Genomic DNA, 22,051 nt, shown 5'->3' on the forward strand with positions numbered 1-22,051 from the left:
TTATATCTTTAAACTTCATTTTATTTTGATATCATTCACAAACATAAGCCGTAATAATAACACAAGTTGGTACTATATTATAAATGAGCTGTTTTAAATAAAACATCAGAACAAATTTTACTATATACATATCGTGTGAAAGGCTATTCGTTTCAAGCAATTTCAATAAATGATCCAAATCGCACTCTTCGATCTATGTCAGCATTGACCAATCAGAACAAAGATTTTTGACACTTTTACATACGAGTTATCTTAATTGGTTTATTCTCGGAATCGGATTGAAGATCGAGATGAGGATCGTTTGTTGGAAACAGCTGATAGTTATTAGGTAAGTAATTAGTTTTGACTTTTACTTATGAACGAAGTACATCCGAAGATATGTGATATTCTTATTCCCTTATTGTTGCTTTGATCCACGGGAGATAGGGGTATATGTTTGTATATACACCGGGATATCCTCCGATACCACATTCTCCCAGCCCGTAGCTCACCATCCCTACAGCTGTGTACTTTCTCTCATTCTCATACATCAGAGGGCCGCCGGAGTCACCTTTGCAGGAGTCTTTACCCGCTACGCCACCTGCGCAAAGCTGGCCATTCCACAAAGTTACATTAACAGAAACTTTTATGCCGTTTGATAACTTGTATAGGTTTGGTATAGTCCGCAATTTCCTTTGGCAGTCCTGAAAGCAAAAATATTTATTTTATTTTTGAAGCGACGGTGATGATAATGTGTGGTGTTCGGCAAACAATTGTGATACACTTTGTGGGTCTGTCCGAGTTACAATCATTACCATAAGGTGGCTTAGCGTGAGGTACTGCAACTACTTGCATGCTTTTTTATTTGACATGATGTTTCAACAAGCAAGTTCGCGAAATCGTATATTGAGCAGGCGCTTTCTGCAAGTTTTTTTTGTCAATCTTTACTTCACCATAGCTCGTGATATGATATCTATGATGACTTGGTGCGATATTTAATAATTCTCATGAAGTTAATATGGGTAATATGTGAAATGTTAATCGAAATATTTTTTTTAATGCTTTGAATGACAAGATGAGCTTGCCGTTCGCCTGATGGTAAGCAATACGACCTCCCATAAACAGTAAAAACACTATTCAACACCTTGAATTATAAAATATTGTTTGGTATTCCACTGCGCTCGCCATCCTGAGACATGAGATGTTAAGTCTTATTATAACTGTAGTTACTCTAGCTACAATGTACTTTAAATGGACCACAACAGGGACTACACACTGTTGTTTCGCGGCAGAAATAGACATTGAGGTGGAACCTGCCCAGGTGGACTCTCACACATGAGAGACCTACCAGTGAACACAGGTCTGTAACAGAGAGTTATAACAGAGGTCTGGTAATACTAATAAAAAAAAAAATTGCACTTACCCCATGATTAACATAGGGTACATCAACATGCAGCTTTACTTCACTTGCTTTGAATATTTTATTTACAAAATCTTGATAATATCGTCCCCAACCCGCAACTTGGAACTTGTAGTTTGGTGGCAGTGACAGTGTATGATCGATCTTCGGCAGGCAAATGGGACGGATGAATTCTAGAAAAAGACATTGTTTTAGCAGTGGAGGCGCCGTGGTAGGTGCTTATTTGTATCCGTCCGAATAGCAACCACTGTACCAGGTGTAACTCCCGCTATATAGCGGCCCACGTAAGAGTACCGCGTTCCGTGATCAACATGTGTAACCAGTTTGAACAGGCCGGCATAATTGTGTCGATAGCCGATATAAAATGCCGATTGCTGAGCTGATTATCCTTATTATTAATGCAATCGGCATTTGGCTTCACTCCACTTACCACGACGTGCCAATGTGGGACCACTGTGCCGAGCAAGCATAAAAAAAGAAGTCAGTGCAGAAGTCTGTGTGTCGTGACAGTTAACACGGCTAAATTCGCCCGCAGAAGATCACGCCTGCACGTTTTCGTGATTATCCCGCTTGATTACAAACCTGTTCTAGGTGCCCAGACCTTGAGTCTGATGAGGGCTATGTCGTGCTGTTCATAAAAATTGTTTGGCTTTAGGTAGTCCGGATGAGGTATAATCTCATCTATTGTTGCCCGTATAATGCCTTCGTTGCAATCCGGTTGGCCCGCACCACTCGAAACGCAGTCGGGTCCCTCATTCGTCGTGTTGTATTCTCCAAGATGAACGTATTTACTGAAAGCAAATGTCCAAATAAGCATGCACGGCATCCATAGTAGAATAATATAATAATATCAGTCCTGTTTAACAGTCCATCTGCTGGGCACGGGCCTCCTCTATTATTGAAAAGTTTTAGATCTTAGTCAACCTTCTTCACATGCCTTCGAAATTCTTATGGAGAATTTCTCATGCATGCAAATATGCTTACTATGTTTTACCCAGAAAGCAAGCGACACGCGTAATATAACTTTAGAAAAATCAGAGGTTGTCGTCTTTGACAGTTCGAACCACTCCCAACTAGGCCAACCACTAATATTGTGAAACGCGGGTGTTACTCTGGCTTCTCTTAAAAATGGTAAAAGATGCTTCAAATGCAACACTCACGGCGTTCCCGCTTCCAAAATAGGTCCCTTGACACAGTGACCCGCGGTGAGGACGTATTTGTTGCTGATGAGGAATCCGCCGCACAACAGTCTCGATGTTTCCAGTTTGGCGTATTCTATTATCACTAGCCAAGGGTACTGGTTGATGCCAGTTGCGGTGCCACCTGGAAGGAAAGTCCATGTTTACCAACGACACTACATGTTCACAAAATGAGACAAATTAACGATACCAATCAGTTTTTTAGGTTTGATGATGATGATGATGAAAATAATGTTTTTTTTACAAATGAGATATCTCGACTGGTTCATCGGAATCGCATTGAAAATTGAGATTGGGATAGTTTATTGAAAACCGCTGTAAACAAATACAATAAATAAAATGGACAACTGACGAAGATATAGCCCGATGTCTCTTCTGCCTTATTTTTTCAAGTTGATTTTTCGGATTGATTGATTAAATGTATTTTTAAACGTAACTCCACTAAACCTATGTGCTTAGAATGGCAGAAAAAAACACGACACGACTCGTGTCATTTCATTGTGATTAATTGAGACTAACACGTGACTAACGCATTGGTCTCTCGATCAATCACAAACATCAAAATTAAATATCAACTTACGAGTCGCATTTTTCAAATGTACTAAGAGGGGTGGTGGTAATGTCTTATGTTAAGAGACATCCAGAGTATATATTGACGAGAGATAATTCCACCCGTACCAGTCGACTCAATTATTTTTATTTATTTTATTTTATTACACTTTATATAAAAAGAGTATAAATGCGGACTCGATGCCGAAGGCATTCTCTACCAGTCAACGTTCAGATGGTAAATTAAATTATGCAGTCTAGCAGCCTGTTCGGATACATCTTGGTACTGGAATGGACAGTATTGTCGTGGGACAGTATTAGGTGTTTCAACCATGTATACGTTGGCACTAACCAGCAGATACTAACCATTACCACAAGTTCATGGTCATTGACCACTAGTATGAAAAAGGATGATTGTTCCTCACCAATGATTTTATCACTCACGCTGGAGTCCAAGCCGCAGCAGTCGCTGTCAGGGTCCGGGGGAAACGCTGATTGTTCACAAGTTACCGGTACATTTTTGCCAAGACTATCCACATCTACTGACGATCCTTCTGAGCCGCAACAGACGCTGTTTTCTTCAGGGCCGGCGCAACTGTAACAAAAATATTATATCTATAATTCTATACTATTATACAATGCTGAAGTTTGATTTTTTGAACGCTCTAATCTCAGGATATCGTGGTTCGAATTGAAAAATTCTTTTAGTGTTTGATAGCCCATTTACTGTGGCAGGCTATATATCCTACATAACATCATGATATGACCAACAGAAGCGGAGTTGCAATTAAAAATGTTACAAAAACGAGTAAACTGTATTTCTTTTGAGAGATTCTGTAGCGTAACTGTAACATTTAACTTAATAAACAAACCAAAAACACACCTTTATTACTACATTTTTTTTGAATTATACCTACCTACCTACTACTACTAATTATACCTACAAAAATTTGTGACTTGTTTTTCTTTAAATCAATTTATAGTCAATTTGTATTCTCTTCTTCTGTTTATTTTACTTCTTTTGGGTATATTATATTGTTTTGATTGACTATTGTAATAATAATAACATATTTTACAGTGTCTTTTATATGTTATCAATGTTGTGGCTTGCATGTTTGTACGATTGTATTATTATGTCCTATTTTATATATGTTTAATATGTAAGCTGCTGGTGTACCAATTACCATAACAATAAATAAATAAATAGTAGTCTGTGTGGCGTAGACCTCTCTTAGCTATCTCTACACCAGGGGTATGTCACTCTCAAACAGTCACTCTATTTGTTTTTGGTCTAACCTCAAATTAATTTTGTTGTAAGATACTTTCAGTTAGATGACACTGGAGAATAAGTTTTCAAAACACTAATCATGCCTTTTATCCCTATTTATAAAATAATTATGTACGTAATTAAATTAGATAAGTAAAAACATAAAAACAAATGTCAGAGGCTATTTTAATTAATTAAAAAAATATGCATTACTGAAAATTCCGAACGAAATACGATAAAAATTGACTGACACAATGACAGAGATTGTGGCAAGTCGTCTGACACAATTTCAAACGAGTTGCCACAATATCTCATGATTGTTATTAAATGGTAAAATATTAAAGTTCTCCTTTTGTTGTAACATGACAACTGAAGCTTAATTTAATTTTTCCATTTTATTAATACAATTATAAACAAAACAACGCATACTTTTTAAATTTTATTCTAGTTTCCAATAAATTACATATCTATTTTCTCATAAGCATGTTAAAATATTTATTGCATTAAGTGGCAATATCGCCTTGTTTCCGTAATTTGAATTCCGGTTGAAAATTTTCAAATTTCCCATTGCAGTTTGTGTGCGATAAGTTCGATTACGATTTCCTCAATAATGAAAGAACTTTGCTTATTCAAACGGACCACCGCTGCCTTCTTACTAATTCACCCCCGGGCTTTGTTATTTGTTTTGCACGCGATAAGGAACTGATAAAATATTTGGACAAAATGTCTCATGTTATCTTGGTTGTGCGATTGATGGTAAATGACATTTATATTTTTTATAAAAATAATATCGATAGTACTCATTAAAATCGTACATAATATTTACTTAGTCACCGCGATGGCGAAATCTGTTCATTTAAATAGTCTTTTTTAAAATACGTGTGGGAATCTGCATACCTTAAAATTATGCGATATTCATTTTTGATTTTAAACTATGAAAAATCTGTTGGTAGACAAGATTGTCGTTATTACGTCATCTTGGTTTAATATACTTATTTTGGTTTGACTATTGAATAAACAAATTTCAGAGCTGTATCTCTAATGGACTAATTCCTTGCATTTGTATTGTGTTATAAATACATGGCATCATTTATTATTTATTATATTTTAATAAATTATTGTATTATTTTTCAGGACCATTACATTATGTCCCTAAAGCAACTAGTTATAGGTGGAAATCCTGGCAGGACAAAAGGTTTCAAGTTTGAATTAAAGTTCTCGATAAAACTCTTAACAGAGGACAAGAATATACATAAAATACTTGCGGTACACATATACATAAGCACTTTGAGAGCTGTTATAAATTATATATTGGTGGTTTATGTAGAACTACATTTCCCACTTTGAATCTAGGTAAGATGTTTTCCACATGTTGCGCCAAGAAATTTACAGGTTGAACTGATTCAGATACTTATATATTATATATCTCCTTAAAAGTGCTTAGACTAGATGTTGTACCCTTAGATATATCACACTGACGGCATACGATATATCACACTGATATATCAAATGCATAATGAATTCGCTGTAAATTCGCGGCGGGCGTGCAGCGAACAAGCCGTGGGTGCGTAGCGTTCACGCAGCGGGCTCACAGTTGGCTACGCATTTTGGACAGTTAGTAATAGAGTGAATTCAGATGAGGAAACATTTCTATTAGCTTTGTTAATTGGAAAAAGTAACTAAAAAAAAGGGATATTGCCGTGGTTACATGCCACCGTATTAAAAAAAGTATGTAAGTTGGGACTAAAAGTACTGGCGACAGCACAACAGCAGCCTGAGTGCTTACTAATATAATTTTATTTATTTTTTTTATAATGTGTGTATAATATATGTGTGCTAAGCGAATTTGGCACACGGACAAAGTTGCAATAATATAAGATAGGCTGGGTGCTTTTTATTCCCTGGATAGTATTTTAATTGTGAATCTCAATATAAAATAGACAGTGCTATGCATCGATACTGTTATTTAGGCATTTTTCTAGCGGGAAGGGCTTTTAACGTGCGAGACACTACGAGAAAATCTTCTCTAAAGATCTCGGCTTTCACTTTTCTGTCCGTTCATGTCTCTCATATCGAATTATGTTACAGAACATTATACACCGGATATTCATTTCATGAAAACATGGATTTAATGGCCGAAAGAAGCACATATCTCACCGGTAATGCTATATACATATCTTACTTAAAGCTGTGAAAATGTTTACTTAAACTTTTTAAAATTTAGTATGTTAATTTTGACAAATCACACTAATGATGAGGCTAAGGTATAATCGTTATTGAACGTATTCGATTATCGATTACCATTTTTATAAAACTTGATATCGATAGTTGCATAATTATTTGGTATGTTCAGATGATATAAATATTTTTTTATTGAATTATCTATTTATTATTGGTAAGCCACTTCCATTTATGTTTTTTTAAACCCTACACCACTTGCAGTTATCATTGTGTTAACTATTTAAAATCGTGAAAACATTAGATATATTAATTATAGATTTTTTTACCAATAAATGTGATAAATTACAAACAACTGGAATATTTGCAAAAAATAATATAATTAACTAAATGCAAATTTTTATATTATCGATTTATTTTATTTCAATGGCGATTTGCGATAGTCCATGATTGTTCATTATGATAATGAGTGGCACTTCAAAATAAAATATGATATTACCTGTAGTAAATTTTACCGAAAAAATACGAAACTTCATGTGAAGGAGCTGTCAAAATTATCATCCTATATTTGATAACGTATAGTTACTAATTAGAATTGGGTAGGACATGACATGAAAAGAGTTTGTAAGAGTAGCCTCATTTTAACATTGAGCCGGTACAATGTCCTACTTCAAATTAGGCGAGGCGTACTGAGGCGAGGCGCTTTAATGTGCGCCTTACAGTATTTTGTAATGATAACACTCAAAATACTTTCCTCTGACTCGCGACTCGAAACGCAGTACCATAATGTTCATTGTAAAATAACGTCCTATTGTAATTGTCTACCTCTCTGTCCTCGTCCTATAGTTAACCACGGAGAATGAGTAACGCGACTGCCGCGACATAAAGTTTAAAGTAGTACAATATATAATTTTGAGCCACTCTTCCTTTTTGACGTTATGTACGGGACAAATGTACCGCTTCTTATATGTCCTACTCAACAAGTTACTTTTCCTTGCTCGAACAGTAATATTCATTAATGTTTTATTTTTCAGATATTACTAAAGTATTTTCGGACCATATCTACTGCCTTACAAGTAGGTCCCGAAGACACGCGGTATACAATACTCAAATTGGTTTATTAAAAAAAATATAAAACATTTACGAAAGCGAAGGGAAGACGATTTTCACCAGAGGAAAAAAAATTGTCATTGTCTTTATTCAAAAAAACGTCCTAAATGTTACAAACTTTTATGCAAGTATTTTACTCTACCATCATCAATAACTGTAAAACGAGTACTAAGCCAAATTAATATAATCGCAGGAATAAATCCTATAATTTTCCACTGTTGGAAATAAAGGAAAAAGATTGTTTTTGCTCTGGTATTTTTGTCTGTGTCATATGATCCATACAAAGATACAAGAGTTTGCTTCACATTAAAAATGCTCTTTTTCTAACTACGCTTTGGTTTTTATAATAAAAGGCATAAAAAAATTTTTTTAATCAGCCAATAGCATATTATTTCACAAATGGACTTAATAAGATAGAGCTAAAAATATTAATACGAACTGTCTTGGAAGATGCCATTGATGCTGGGCTTAACGTAATCAAGACAACATGCGACCAGGCACCCGTTAATGTCGGTCCCATAACAGAGTTGGTTAAAGAAAGATGTAACTAAAGCTGTATATTTACGGAAAGGAAAAGACTGGTAACATGACATCATACGCGTTAAAGGACAAATAACAACCCTGTTTATGAGCTGTTGCGGCTGAACATTTAACGGCAAGAGCAGAATTCCAGCAGAATGTCGTCAGTTAGTAGATTTCACACTTTTACTTAACAATTTATTTAATTCATTGAACGGGTGTAGCGATTTTTATTTATTGTAAACTAGGTTTTGCCCGCGGCTCCGCCCGCGTGATATAGTTTTTCGTTTAAATCTCTCAAAAGTTATAAAGTTCCCCCCTTTTTGCTACAGTCTTCATTACTGCTCCGCTCCTTTTGATCATAGCGTGATGATATATAACCTATAGTCTTCTTCGATAAGTGAGCTATCCAGCACTCAAGAATTTTTCAGTCCAAAGCAGTAATTTCTGAGAATAGCGCGTTCAAACAAACAAACAAATTCTTCAGCTTTATATAATAGTAAAAAGTATCCTACGTCCTTTTCCTGGTTCTAAGCTACCTCCCCACCAACTTTCAACCAAATTAGTTTAGCCGTGCTTGAGTTATAAACAGTGTAACTAACACGACTTTCTTATTATATATATATATATATATATATATTAGCACTCAATAATTAGGTATAAACTCAATAAGCTAGACAACATTAAATACTTAAGTAGGTTGCTTATTAGTGAGAGGGAGCTGCTGAGGGATTAGGCCTTAGTCCACCACGCTGACCCAGTGCGGATTGGTAGACTTCACACAATCTTGAAAATTCCTCTAGAGAATTTCCCAGGTTTGTAGGTTTCCTCACGATGTTTTCCTTCACCGTTGAAGCAAGCGATAATTCACAAAGAATATACACATAATATTTTTAGAGAAGTCAGAGGTGTGTGCCTTTTGATTTGAACCTGCGGACATTCGTCTTGGCAGTCCGTTCCACAATCAACTAGGCCAACGCCGCTTTTTTGTTCACGTATTGTTTATTATTATTTATACAGATATTTTTTTATCTTTCACGTTCATATTTAAATGGTAAAAGGTGCTGCCCTTGCTGTCCCATCTTAAAAATAGAATATGTATCTACAAAAATGATTAGCAGTCTCATAAGATTGATTTCTTGTGACTACAGTGTTTACGGTCCCTTAATAAAAGATCCTTTAAAATTACCATAAGGGCAAACGACTTTGATTTGAGTTTAAAATAGATAAATTATCAAGTCCAAGTGTGATTCTTTTTACTGATGTATCCTTCATGGACAACAGCTTCAGCGTAAAATTAACATTTCAAAATGTTAACGTGCCTTAAACAAAAATACCATTTCTTAATTTTTCTACTCTGAGTACGATTATGTATTTTTCATATTTTTGAATACTTAATTTCAAAGAAACAAAAAATAAAAACCGAGAAATTCTTGATGACGTCACACATACAGTTGAATAAAGTTGTTCCTTGGTCCACCTTTCTTTTTATTAAAAAAACTAAGACATCGTCATTTATCAATGTCAAAAGATAATATTATGCCGGCGCCACAGATAACAAAAATATTTGAACTCATGTGTGGCACGGGAATTTTCGTATTTGTGCAAAGTTTGTTTAAATGTTTACGTATTATATTGTCATTCGGTATCGGTTTTACGACCACACATCAAGCGTTCAAAGTTATCGAGTTGCTTGAATGAGAACTGATTATATATGGAAACCTAAAAGTAAAAGCCATAAAAATTTTAATTTGGTCAGTGTCTGTAATAGAATACAAATACGCAAATACCCGTGCCAAACATGAGTTCAAACAAGTGTTCTAATATTTGTCTGTGTGTGGCACTGGCAAAGACGTTTTACAAATAGACGCGTCATAGACTAACAAAATTGCACATAAAACGGCGCACTATTCACTATAGCATCATGACTGTACATATAATTACAAATTGGCTCGATGAAGTCTTTTAGTTATACAGGTGTCAAATTAACGAAGGACCAGCTATACCAGGTTGATAGAGGATTAATTTATATATATATATATATATTATATTTTGTATAACCCTTCTGTGTCGCCTAATAATATTGCATCGTTCAGAAAATATTCAATCGTTCCTGCGTCGACCTGCTTGCTTTAGTTGATGTTTTGTTAATGTTACAACCGGTACCTACATTTCTGCAGCAATTCGCATTACTTCCTTTATATTTTATGTAACAATTATCATTTTGTATAAGACTTATTTATGATTTCGTTATTTGATCATAATGCTCATTTTGTGTTTATTGTATGTTGTAATTTAACCACCACGTAACCCATAATTAATAGTTAAGTGATGGCAATTTAAAGATAATATCATGTACACAAGTGCGAAATTATTTTGCTTTTATCGCGTTAATTGTTCGAATCTCTCCTTTTTTTTAGTACATACTCTATTTAGATCATATACCCACTGTTATGGTATATATCTAATATGTATTGGCAATTTGTATCGCATTCGCATTTCACTGTTGATTACTACCCGGTTTCATAGACCTGTTTTAAATCAGTTCTTATTATAATTATTTAATCTTTCTTATTTAACAAATTGTTAAATTAATCTGTTTGATATCTACATAAAATATTTTTTATATTATTATCATAAGTAAAACAACCTTCGCATGACGAAGAAAGTATATTTTAATGAATGCTAATCTTTATAGTTCCTTTTTCTATGGATAAGTATAATGATCATTGTAAACTTGATGTTAATTTCTTTTCCAGTGAACATTTTCAATTTTTAAAAGTAGCGTGACTTATTTGTGAAATAATTTTGTTTGGCTTAGAATAACTTTGTTCTTGTTAATATTAGTTTCACTTGTTTGTGTAGAAAGATAATGCTAGAATCCGAATTTCCTTTTTGATGAAGACAAAGATAAATAATATGGCTAGCTAGTATGTTTCCAGAGTTAATTGCTGTTCTAGATTTGTAAATTTTTATGTATTTCTATATTGAATCGTATATTATTAGGCAATTTTTATAAAAAATAATAAATTCTCTTTTATTTGAACATTGATACTTGATATTTATTTGATGATACATTAAAATGATTATCGAAATACAAAAGAATTCATATATTTTTATAAAGTTAAATCAATTGTTATAAAAATATAGTTTGACAATTGAGAATGTTTTAGCATATTATAAATATCAATGTTAATTATTATTCGTCACAGTATGTATTTTTAGACATAAAATAATTTTAAGTATATTTTATTATTTAGTATTTCGGACAGTGTATTACAGTTTATTTTAAAGTAGTATCGTTTACTTTTCCATTGAATATAATTAATAACTAAGATCAAATTATCAGCGCTTACATAGCTTAATAGAGGTGTAATACTTTGTAAATCTAATATGGAATGTGAATATCATTAGTACTTACTATAAGCATTTTGTACACAAAAGGTTATAGCAAAAAAATAAAATAAAAATAATATTTTCAATATGATGTTTGTCTGATTAACGATCTTATTCTTAGATCTTATTACTATCGAATTATTATGTATTGATAATGATAGAAGTACACTGTAAATAAGATGTCAGGAATATTATACTACGACGGCATAGCAAATACAGATCTGCTTCTAAGTATTTTAATACTTGGATTGCCGTCTTCTGCACTTTTAAAACCGTTTGCAAAATAATAAAACACAATAAACCTGAATCGTGAAACGCAACGAAAATCGCGAACGCCCTCTACCTCACAAGTATGAAGCAGCCGTAATGTCGATTAGCACAAAAACCCAACGAGTAGGCTCTCTATTTCCATATATATTATAATTCTCTTTGCTCTACACCCTTGTTACATATTGGTAACCCATAGGGGTTGCTGACGCGCCCTAACTTCAATTATTGCAACATCGTATTAGCAACCGACAAGAACGCCGATACAGCACAACGTGCACCAGCCACGAGTCGCCGACGCAGCGCCTCGTGACCAGCATTGACGTCATCAACTGCAAGCACCTCCGCGGTGGCCCCACGGACCGCCGCCACTTCTGGTTCATACATCGACCATTAGCCACATAAGTTTTAACTGTAATTTAATTAATAAATTTATTTTAATTTGATTTGCATTTTTTTGCAACTTCGGGACGCGCTCGACATAATTCCCTTACACATGCCTGTTGCACCTAATTAGCTCCACATCTTTTTTGGTTTTCCTTTTGCTTTCAACATCTGCTATTATCCAAACGATATATTAACACTCTAATGATACCAGCCTAGCCCCGTACTATAACGCTATCCCACTGCTGGTCACGAACCTCTACCACATATCACAGTTGCCAATTCACATTGAGACCTATAAGTGCCCGCAAATATTACCACCCGTTCTCCCCGCCGTCCTAAGATGATTTCTTCTCCTCCCCCACTTTTTTGCCAGCTATCCCCTCCCAACTTTCCTCCAGGACCCTTTTTTTTTTTTTTTTTTTGTTTTCGCGGAGAAAGTCCCTTATTACTACCGTTCAGTCTTCGCGGGGGGTGACTGAGCGGTTATGTTGGGGTAATCGTTGCCTTACGACCCGACAATTGAAGCAGCCCGGGACCCTCGGGCGGCGGTCGGGCCGAGTCCCTAACCAATGAACCTAACCTAAGTCCCTACGCAACGGCCTACCAACTAAAACTCCGCGTTGACCCTCTTCGGCGCATAAGGGACGACTGCGGGCTTCCCCGAGACAGCAGGTCCGAGTCTTCGTCCGCGGCCGCCCCTGCGCGGTGCCGCCTTGCGGCCCGTCTCCCTAAATGTGGGGGGGCGCCTAAGCCCCCTCGCACCGAAGGACGCTCTCAGCGTCATCGGCAGCATGGGGTCAACGCCACACTGCCGTCCATCCCGGGGGTCAACCGAAAAATGTGCAAGAAATGCACAAAAATGCACTAGGGCGGACAGCCCCCTGCTGCCCGCCGACGACCCCCTTCGTGGCCCCTATTAGTCGCCTCTTACGACAGGCAGGGGTTTACCGTGGTGGTATTCTCCAAACGCCCCCATTCCACAGGGCGGTTCCTCCAGGACCCTGCATTCAGTAAGCCAGAGGATTCCAGTATCCTATACGCAGGTGTCCCTGGGGTTGACTGCGTGGTCCGATACTAATAAAAAAACTGAGATATCACCACTACTATCGGATAGCACATACTATATGTGAAACTTACAATAATAGCCTTGTTACCAAGCCAAGTTAAACATCTACAAGTAGGCGATCTACGTTTCCTTATTCTTATATTATATAATCACAAAAACACTATTAATTTATATTTTTCGATGCATTTCCTTTGGTATTTACTAATATGGATAGATTAATCATACCAAGTTTAATGCATTCTAATGTATCTTGAGGATTTCCAATGCCAGTTTCCTTTAATATATCGGTGAAATTTTTTATATTACGTGAATGTTAGTTATCGAGTTGAAACTAGTTTTCGGATTTTGACGCGGTTTTATAAATCTTAATTATGTCCAACGTTTCGAAGACTGCAGCCTTCATGGTCACGGGGCGGACAGTCCGCCACGTGACCGCGATAAAACCTGAAAACTAGTTTTATTTCGACAGCTTTCGACTTCACATACCTTCGAAACTCTTGCGAAGAATTCATACGTATATAGGATTCATCACATTCATTTGCTGCACCGCCAAAACATTTCTTATTGGCATATGTACCTACCTACTATGTAAACTATGGTGGTAGGTCTCTCATATGTGAGAGTCCGCTTGGGTAGGTACCACCGCAATGTCTATTTCTGCCGCCAAGCAGCAGTATGTAGTCACTGTTGTGTTCCGGTTTCAAGGACATTGTAGCCAGTGTAACTACTGAGTGTTATAAGACTTAACAGCTCATGTCTCAAGATGGCGAGCGCAGTGGAATACCAAACAATACTTTGTAATTCGAGATGTTGGATGGTGTTTCTACTGTTTATGGGCCGTCGTATCGTTTGCAATATCGTCATTAAAAGCAATAAAAATACATATATACCTACTAGCCCCAATAACCTTATACCATAATTAGTATATAATTGTATTAATATGTAAGTTATACCTTTCAAATAAAGAAATAATTTACAAATAACACACACGTAACTTCCAAATGTCCGGTGAATTTTAAATCATCTGAGACTTTTTATAGTGTAACATATACCGACAACGTGTTTTCTGACTCGTAGAGCTATTTTTGTATCTTACACAGAATTCTTGAGGAACACCGTCTCCCCTTCATTAAGTGGATCATCCTGTATCTCGGCGAGGTATGTGCACTTCTGTATGTTAACGCACTCCCCTGTCTTGTTGTCGGGCGTCGTGCAGGAGAACTTCTCTGACTCAGGACAGCACACCTGGAACCAACGGATGAGTCAGTCGGTTAGTACTAGTTTCTGTAAATTAAGACTGTGTAGGGCTGTGACGATGTGTACAAACAACCAAGCTACTTTTATATTATTTATACGAATTTTTGGATGTTTGTTTACAGTAGAAGTGAAACTCATAATATATCTTGTGCCATCTAAAGACTAGCCCATCGTTATAGACGCTACTGTAACACGTGTTTAAGTCAAAGTCTACTGTGGCACACATTTTCTAACACCAAGTGGTGAAGCTCGGTGAGTCTTAGGGAATACTAAACTATCTGTATCCCACAACGACATTAATCAAATAGAAAGAAAGGGAGGAGCTGGAAATATGAATTGTCCACTTCTCTCCATTGCAAAGCGGACGCTCGGCTTGAAGCAATCGATAATGTAGCAATATGCATTTGGTACCCTATTATGTACCATACTGTAAATTTTCCTCAGCAGAACCAGGCGTGCTGGCATACAAAGCCACAGCTTGATGTTTACGACCAATACGGCTTTGAAAGGTACTCCAACTCTTGACTTTGGCGCACCAGGTTTTGGAGTAGTTTGCCTACCCGCGTGTTCCCTCCTTCCTACAATCCTTGGGCCGTCTGCCGTAGCGTGAAGAAGCATCTCAGTAGACCGGCATTGTGTCGAGTGGTATGAGATATCCAACTGTTGTCATTCGATACTTTATCTGGAAGGCATCGCCCTTACCATAAGGAGCAATGCAGTCCCTTTACTGTGCCCGACTAAAAGGCTCTTTTTTACTTAAGAGATGCCACTCTTAATCTTCGTTCCAATCCCGGAACTAATCAAAATAAGTCATTCGTAAACATGTTAAAAAAACTTTGCTCTGATCAGTCAATACCGACAAAATTGAGTGAAATATTTTATTTAAAATGGCTTTTAATTGGCCACCAAACAAATTTCAACCTCATCAGTATTACCATAGGTGTTTGCCCTGCATGTCCGCAGTAAGTTTTCCTTAGGAAATTCTCGTCCTCACTTGTTCTATTTTTCTTGGTAAAAATTTTTGTCGCGGCATCACACTCTGTTAAGATCTTGCAAGTACCTTTATCATTGTTTGGAAGTGTACATGACTCTGCAAAAAAAATATATATTAATGATAACCGACTTCAAAATTGGAAACCAGAATACAGGGTAATTTTTACACTGCGTTACTAAATGAATCCACATACTCGTCTTCACCTTTGCTGTTATTGTACCAAAAATCATTCATTAATAAGGAATATTTTCACCAAAGTTTTAGTTTTTCTGATTATTTTAACATTTTGTAGTTTAAGGCGTAAGGGCTCATACACATAAACACGATACGACGTCGTAGGACGACGCGACGTCAATGACGTATAAATTCATGACAAGACATCGCAACCCTAGTTAAGCTAGATCAAATACATGAACAAATGTACGAAAACAATGTTAATTTTATTTAAGTACCGGCTCCAAATTGGAAACCGGTAAATGGGTAATGTTAAATTTTTAAGACCATTTAAGGCGGTATAATTTTTTGGTAATTTTTTTTTATCTCTAAAATTGTCCCATTCTAATTCATATGAACATAAACTCGAAATAAAGTGTGACGAGAACAATTACCTTTCATTTTGTTGTACAAAAAGTGTGAGCACTACGGAGGGACATGGAGATTGAATTTACACCTTAAAGAGTTGTAAGCAATATCTATTATCTTATAAAGCGCGTTCAAACAAACAAACAAACGCTTAGTCTTCAGCTATATATTAGTATAGATAAGCTAAATTTCAATACAATATAACTAATATTAAAGACCTTAAGAATGAAATACGACGGCCAATTATTTTTAATTTTCCTCGAATTAATAAAAAGATGAATTAACTAAAATGCTGAAAATATGATAGTCGCGCTATTTGGTTTTGAAAGGTATATTTTGGATTTTGGTAACAGATATGTATACGAATTTTATTTATTACGTATAGTAGTGAAACTTTGAAGAGGTGTTGGCGTTGTCCGGGAACATATGAGAGACAATGGTCTCACTGAGGTAATGCAAAAGACCGGACGAAAGAAAAGATCGCAGTAGGAAGGCAAACCCTGGCACCTAGGCCGGGATAACACCAAGCAGAAGAAGAGATGCGGTGAAACTTTGAAGCGATACCTTATCTATTGATAACTAAAAAATATACGCCGTTGAAAACCTAGTACGCTTTTATCGTCGCATGTTAAAATTATAAACACCTTTTTATTTTATTTATTGACAACATATGACATTATAAAATAGAAGTTCACCGAAAAATATCGAAATCTAAATTCAAATATTTTATGAACAAAAAAACTTACGTCCACTCGCAAAGCCTGCACTAATCGCGAAGACACACAATGCGAGCACGAAATGCATTTTAAACGTCCGGACACCGCGCGACTGTCTCTCACGACGCGACAGCTCGGGCACTAAGCAAGGAAACTAGTTGTGCAGTTTTATACCATAATACCAGTTATAGGTATTAGGTACTATATAGACTGCTGCTATATAGCTGGAGTAAGCGTGTTTTGGATTGCAGATCGCGTCTTGACAAACGTAGCATGGGACGCCCTCTGGTCAGATGGCGGGACGACTTACACAAGAGCAGCAGCGACTGGATTCATAAAGCAGAAGACGGTGCTCTGTGGCGTACCTTGGGAGAGACCTAAGTCCAGCAGTGGACTGCAACGGGCTGATGATGATGACTATATAGACGTGTGATGACTAAAGATATTTAAATCTGAATCAAATACAGATAATAACGAGGGTCGGGAGATCCCAAATTTGCGCGCATCGAGGAAGACGTACTGTTTCCTTTATACAAAAATCATGTAAAGTCGTTAGCCCTTTCCATAATCCTTGATGTCTCATCCCTCCCAGTGACCGTCTTGAGCCGAGATTCGCAACCTGTTAGTTGGTTGCCCTCAGCAATAATTTTCAAGGGTTGCGAGCGCCTCATCCAAAAGTCCAATGTGTTTGTATAAGCTGTCCCTTGCCAGGCTAACAAACGTAGGGTCATGTTTAAAAAAAAGAGATTGATTGGTCCTGCGCCCAAATTCTGTTCCATTATGTGACACGACAGATTGTCGTCTCTCTATGACAGTGAAGGTAGAGAATGCATCTGAGTATTGCGCACACGCTTCTGTACTGTTATACTGCCCTGCTAAGCTCAAAAGCGGTATCTCAAAAATAATTAAAATCTTGATATTTATGGCATCAGATAGCTTAAAAAAATACCCATCCAATGAACTTACCTAAATAACGGTATCTAGAACTTGTTAAAAAAACCTTAAAAAAGTTTCTCTATCTCAGTTTTACATACAAAACTATAAAACTATATTTACAAAACTTTGATTATCTCGAAATAAGATTTCCCGGACATACCACTTTTGCGCTCATCACGGCAGTATACCTGCGTAGGTACTTGTCACTCTCCGTTAAGGTTTGACCACGTAGATAAAATTTAAACACATATCACGCCTTCATCCTGGGAGGGGTAGGCAGGGATGCAACCAGGGCACTAACTTTTCGCCAAGTGTGTTCCGAGGCATGATGTGGAACCATGACATAAGTGCGGCAACAATACTTCCTACCCTCCACGTATGCACCTAGACGATATCCAAGCTGAAATTGGGTCTGAAACTGCCAATTTGATCGCGTCCCGCTTCTCTTCTACATATTTCCATAATGGCGATGCAAATTCTGACTACTTGTTTAATAAAGGCATTATTTGTGATTAGATTTTATGCTTTGTAAAATTTTATTGTAAAATTCATTGAGCGACGATAGCCTAGTTGGTTGTGGAACGGACTGCCGAGACGAATGTCCGCAGGTTCAAATCTCAAGAGCACACACCTCTGACTTTTTTAAAATCATGTGTGTATTCTTTGTGAATTATCGCTTGCTTTAACGGTGAAGGAAAACATCGTGAGGAAACCTGCACATCTGAGAAGTTCTCTATAGGAATTTCGAAGGTGTGTGAAGTCTACCAATCCGCACTAGGCCAGCATGGTGGACTACGGCCTAATCCCTCTCAGTAGTAGAGGAGGCCCGTGCTCAGCAGTGGGCAAGTATATAATACAGGGCGGATATTATTATTATTATTTAAAATTTAATGGGACCTTTTTCAAAAACTTAAACAAGAATTACAAACAAATATTACTAAAACAGAAGTCCTCTTAGAATGTCCCAAAAACGCGACTCGTAAGTCGATGTTTCATTTTGATGTTTATGATTGATCGAGAGACCAATACGTTAGTCACGTGTTAGTCTCAACCAATCACAATAAAATAACACGAGTCGTGTTTTTTTACCACTTTCATAGCACACTGCATTATATTAATCATGAAATTAACGAAACAATATACATAACTAAAAAAATTAGCAACGAAAATGAAGGTAACATAGTGGAAACATAGGTATACCTACGCTTACGACGCTTCTGACCTTTAAGCACCAACTAGTTCGCAGTCTGCAAAATGTTAAGAGTGATTTTTGTAATTTTTGTGAGACACAAGGAAAAAAGAATAACAATTTACATAATGATTTCTATCTTTACCCGAATGGTAGACAATACCAAGATAGATAGGTACATAATTATTTTTTAAACTATTTATGTCTAATTTTATTCTGAACGCATAGTTTCCAACCGACTCTAAAGGAGCAATAGTCATCCATTAATCGTTATAAAGTAATGTTTGATCAGCGATAATTTTTACCACGTGGTCCGATTTAAACGTCTCTTTTACATAATGATTTCTTATGTTCAAGTTATGGTAACATTGACTTTTCACCCCTTTAAGATGAGCGGAGGGAAGAAGGACGGGAAGTGTTCATAAGCCCTCATAGGCCTTATAATATCAGCCCTGTATTATATACTTGCCCACTGCTGAGCACGGGCCTCCTCTACTACTGAGAGGGATTAGGCCTTAGTCCACCACGCTGGCCTAGTGCGGATTAGTAGACTTCACACACCTTCGAAATTCCTATAGAGAACTTCTCAGATGTGCAGGTTTCCTCACGATGTTTTCCTTTACCGTTAAAGCGAACAATAAATTCACAAAGAATACACACATGATTTTTTAAAAAGTCAGAGGTGTGTGCCCTTGGGATTTGAACTTGCGGGCATTCGTCTTGGCAGTTCGTTCGAACTAGGCTATCACCGCCACACACACACACATATACAAAATATAACGCTCTCTAACTCGCGCTCAACAAATTCAGTGGTTTCTCAAGACACAGACTCAACCTCTGGCTTTTTTTTCTGTACCTTTATAATATTTAAATAAAGATTTTTTCATGTTTATTTCTTCACAAGAATTGCCTCGGGGAAGATCTTACTACATTTCGCTATTAGACAAAGCCAAAAGGAACCATGAAAATGACGACAATATAATATTTGTAAACATGGGTTACTTTTTGGATAAAGAACAGTTTTGTTAAAAAACAGTTCCGGTATATACGAGGGTTAAACAGTTAATAAATATTTGTATCATTTTTATGTTACGTAGATTCTAAAGTTTCAGAATTGATTAATGCTTATAATATAGCGTGTTATAAATAATATTTTGTTTTAGCTTAGAAAAAACGCGTTATAGCTTAGTAGCAAGTCGTGATCCACTTAGGGGATGGTTTAACTAAAATGATCATTAGAAAAATATAAGTTACATTGCAACAGATGTGTGAATTTTTAGAACTTGGATACAAATTTCTTTTTTTTGTTTTATTGCTTTGAATGCGAAACAAGCTTGCCGTTCGCCTGATGGTAAGCGATACGACCGCCCATAAACAGAAAAACACCATCCAACACCTTGAATTACAAAGTATTGTTTGGTATTCCGCTGCGCTCGCCATTCTGAGACATGAGATGTTAAGTCTTATTATGTCCAGTAGTTACACTTAAGTGAAACTATGTATATTACTGGCAACCCTAACGTTTCAAATTATTGCGATACACAAACATTTTCACATATACTGTCCCCTTTCTGCTCTTTATCGAATTCTGTTACCTAACTACTTATTGCGATAATAAAAAAATCCAAAAACTGTTTACTGCAGAATTCGAGGAAAACGAAAAATAATATTCGGAGTTTGTTCACTCAAAATTCCATTTATTTACAAATTGACATTACCTACACTGAAACTAAAACATTATACAACAATACCTTCACAACCTGAGGTAGTGCTACGATATAATCCTACTAATATTATACATGCGAAAGTTTGTGAGGATGGATGTATGAATCTATATATTATGTTTGTTCCTCTTTCTCGAAATAACGAACGGATTTGGACGTAACTTTACAGTAACATTGGTTATACATCAGAATAACACATAGGCTACAATTTATAATCATTTTGTGTAATTTGGTCATAATATAACGATACATATCAAGTAAGTCGGAATAAAAAATTGTCTCGGAAAACTCCTACACGCGAACGAAGTCGCGAGCAAAAGCTAGTATTATATAAAGCTGAAGACATTGTTTATTTATTTGAACTCAGGAATAGCTCATCTCAGGGATTATTAGTTCAAATTGTTTTTTCTTTAATGTCGGATAAACCATTTATTAAGGAAGGCCATATGCTATATAACATAAAGCTGTAACCAAGTGAAATAGTACATCAATAGAATATGTTGCAAAAACGGCAACAATTTATTCCTTTTCAAAGCTTCCGTTGCGTGCGCTGCGCAAACGGTTAAACGCGACAATTATGTGTGACGGAATTGATCCTTTAAAAAAGTACCAAAAAATATATTTTAATATAAAGTCTTCAGCCCGAATTTTCAGAAATTTACTGCAACAAAGTGTTCGAGCATTATATAGAGCGAAAATAGGGAAGATTGTCGTACAAAAATTTTGCGCTCATGGGATGGTTACTCCATCTATCGTGGAATAACAAAACTATGTAAAATAGTTCATAGTGTTTCCATATTGAGATTTGAACGTTTCGAATACGCATATTAACATACTTACTGCAGCTAAGTAGATTATATTTGTATTCATATCTAATGACGCTGAGACATGTAATACGGACATTTCACCAATAGTACCAATTAGTAATAACTTTTGCAGCACAAATTTTATCTAATGTCTGGTTTATAACTAACTGCTTATACCTTTTAATGTCTGTACCGTAAGAAACTCTATCTAATTGAGATAAAAAAATATTAAGTTACTCTGGATAAGTACCTATTATTTATTAAGTACAATGCATAAAATGCTATATTTTAATTACGTTCTTGTAAACATTAATGCGTCAACGAATTTACGTGGTGGCCCGATAATCTTTGATCTGTATAAAAAAAAAGGTTTATTACGGTCGAACTATAAATTCCATATAATCTATATATATAAAAATGAATTGCTGTTCGTTAGTCTCGCTAAAACTCGAGAACGGCTGAACGGATTTATCTTATCTTGGTCTTGAATTATTCGTGGAGGTCTAGGGA

At 36.1% G+C, this 22,051-nt stretch overlaps 1 protein-coding gene across 4 annotated transcripts in view; it reads right to left on the reverse strand.

Annotated features, from left to right (window-relative positions):
* Positions 1–22,051, reverse strand: part of LOC115449907 (phenoloxidase-activating enzyme) — a 25,394-nt gene continuing 3,343 nt past the window's right edge. For 3 of the 4 annotated variants that reach the window (XM_037443692.1, XM_037443696.1, XM_037443688.1), the window contains exons 2-8: positions 15,530–15,684; positions 14,434–14,582; positions 3,573–3,742; positions 2,560–2,722; positions 1,982–2,190; positions 1,403–1,572; positions 1–683 (exon numbers count right to left, since the gene is read on the reverse strand). In XM_037443692.1, the coding sequence (XP_037299589.1) occupies positions 390–683; positions 1,403–1,572; positions 1,982–2,190; positions 2,560–2,722; positions 3,573–3,742; positions 14,434–14,582; positions 15,530–15,532 (1,158 nt within the window). In that variant the 5' untranslated portion in view covers positions 15,533–15,684 and the 3' untranslated portion in view covers positions 1–389. Of the gene's footprint in view, positions 684–1,402; positions 1,573–1,981; positions 2,191–2,559; positions 2,723–3,572; positions 3,743–14,433; positions 14,583–15,529; positions 15,685–16,916; positions 17,157–22,051 lie in introns of those variants that run through there. The other variant, XM_030177799.2, reaches the window with a different exon arrangement.

This window comes from Manduca sexta, chromosome 5 (genome assembly GCF_014839805.1).
Source record: "Manduca sexta isolate Smith_Timp_Sample1 chromosome 5, JHU_Msex_v1.0, whole genome shotgun sequence".
Lineage (NCBI taxonomy): Eukaryota > Metazoa > Arthropoda > Insecta > Lepidoptera > Sphingidae > Manduca > Manduca sexta.